We start from the raw sequence: 1,658 nt of genomic DNA on the forward strand, positions 1-1,658 counted from the left end.
CCATGTTGTACATCATGCTATAAATCATATTTACAGTTTTAACAATCAATTGGCAAATAATGAGGCTTGTGATTCTGATGATAATGATAATGATGACGATGAAAATAGTGGTGAAAATGATGATGATGATGATCCCTCAGTGTGGTCGGTGTTCCCTCGGTGGAGGACTGGCCCCAAGAAGTTGCTCTACCACAGAGTGCCTTCTCTCCACGACTCCCTCAGCCAATCGGAAACCTCATCCCTGACATGGACGAGCTGGGGAAGTCCCTTATACTGGTGAGTATTAGACGCACACACACCACACTCTAAATACAGTACGTACTGTTTCAAATTGATTTGTCCAATAGGAATGAAACTCATACTTTTCTTCTTATTGAAGAAAATGTTATCATTATAATATTTGTCTCTCTCTTTTCTTTCTCTGTACAGCAATTCCTGGCATTCAATCCCGCCAAAAGGATATCAGCGTTTGCTGCTCTGACCCACCCCTACTTCCAGAGTGTGGATAGTGACAGTAAGAGTGTGTACGCTCAGCCCATTGCCAGCAACAAGCCCACCATGGAGGAGAGCGCTGCCTGACAGCCCCCCGTCCCAGGACAAGAGAGAGAGAGCGAGAGAGATGGACACAAAGACAGAGAAAGAGAGCAACAGACAGACATTTGATTCTAAAATGCAACAGTGCTGTCTTCCACAATGTACTGATTTGAATGCTGCTTTTTAGGATAATTTTTTTAAATTAAAAAATGTAAACAATGCAAGGACCCTTAAAGCTGAGATGTACTACCACCAGGGGAGAACCTCTGGATGTCCAGGAGCTGCTGCCTCTTGTCTCTTCTGCCTTAGCCTGAGAAGAGGCTCCTCAGTGAGGGAACACCAAGCACCAAGGGTAGGTCGGCATGGATCTCACCTGGAGCTCATCTCCACGACTGAACTGAGAGAGAGGATACACACACATATGTTTATCCCATGCAGGAGGACCTCACACTGCCTAGCGCTGCTTATGGTCCAAACATACATTTGTGTTTTTATATCACTGCCATCTACAGGTAGTCCTGTGTTACTGCAGGCTGGAGCAGGATTCTGATGGGCTTCAGCTTAAAAGACTTTGACTGGTGCGAACGAAGCACTCCACGGAACAACTGAAAATGGATCACTTTGAGTTCTTCTTATGGCATCCATACTTCAGTGTCATAAAGTGAGATGAAATCTGATGGACACCATTCAAGAGCCTATGTGTTACTCTTTCTGATGACCTGATCCATCAATCAAATGTATTTCTAAAGCCCTTTTTACATCAGCTGATGTCACAAAGTGCTGTACAGAAACCCAGCCTAAAACCCCAAACAGCAAGCAATGCAGATGTAGAAGCACGGTGGTTAGTAAAAACTCCCTAGAAAGGCAGGAACCTAGGAAGAAACCTAGAGAGGAACTGAGGGGTGGCCAGTCCTCTTCTGACTGTGCCGGGTGGAAGTTATAAGAGTACATGGCCATTTAAGGCCAGATTGTTCTTCAAGATTTATAAACGTTCATAGATGACCCGCAGGGTCAAATAATAATCACTGGTTGTAGAGGGTGCAACAGGTCAGTACCTCAGGAATAAATGTCAGTTGGCTTTTCATAGCCAAGCATTCAGAGGTCGAGACAACAGGTGCGGTAGA

At 44.8% G+C, this 1,658-nt stretch overlaps 1 protein-coding gene across 1 annotated transcript in view; it reads left to right on the forward strand.

Moving 5' to 3' along the window:
- Positions 1-1,222, forward strand: part of LOC124043251 (cyclin-dependent kinase 6-like) — a 73,997-nt gene extending 72,775 nt beyond the window's left edge. The window contains exons 7-8 of the mRNA XM_046361628.1: positions 141-276; positions 430-1,222. Coding sequence (XP_046217584.1) covers positions 141-276; positions 430-579 — 286 coding nt within the window. The 3' untranslated portion in view covers positions 580-1,222. The remainder of the gene's footprint in view (positions 1-140; positions 277-429) is intronic.
- The last annotated feature ends 436 nt before the right edge of the window (positions 1,223-1,658 follow it).

This window comes from Oncorhynchus gorbuscha, linkage group LG09 (genome assembly GCF_021184085.1).
Source record: "Oncorhynchus gorbuscha isolate QuinsamMale2020 ecotype Even-year linkage group LG09, OgorEven_v1.0, whole genome shotgun sequence".
Taxonomy (NCBI): Eukaryota; Metazoa; Chordata; class Actinopteri; order Salmoniformes; family Salmonidae; genus Oncorhynchus; species Oncorhynchus gorbuscha.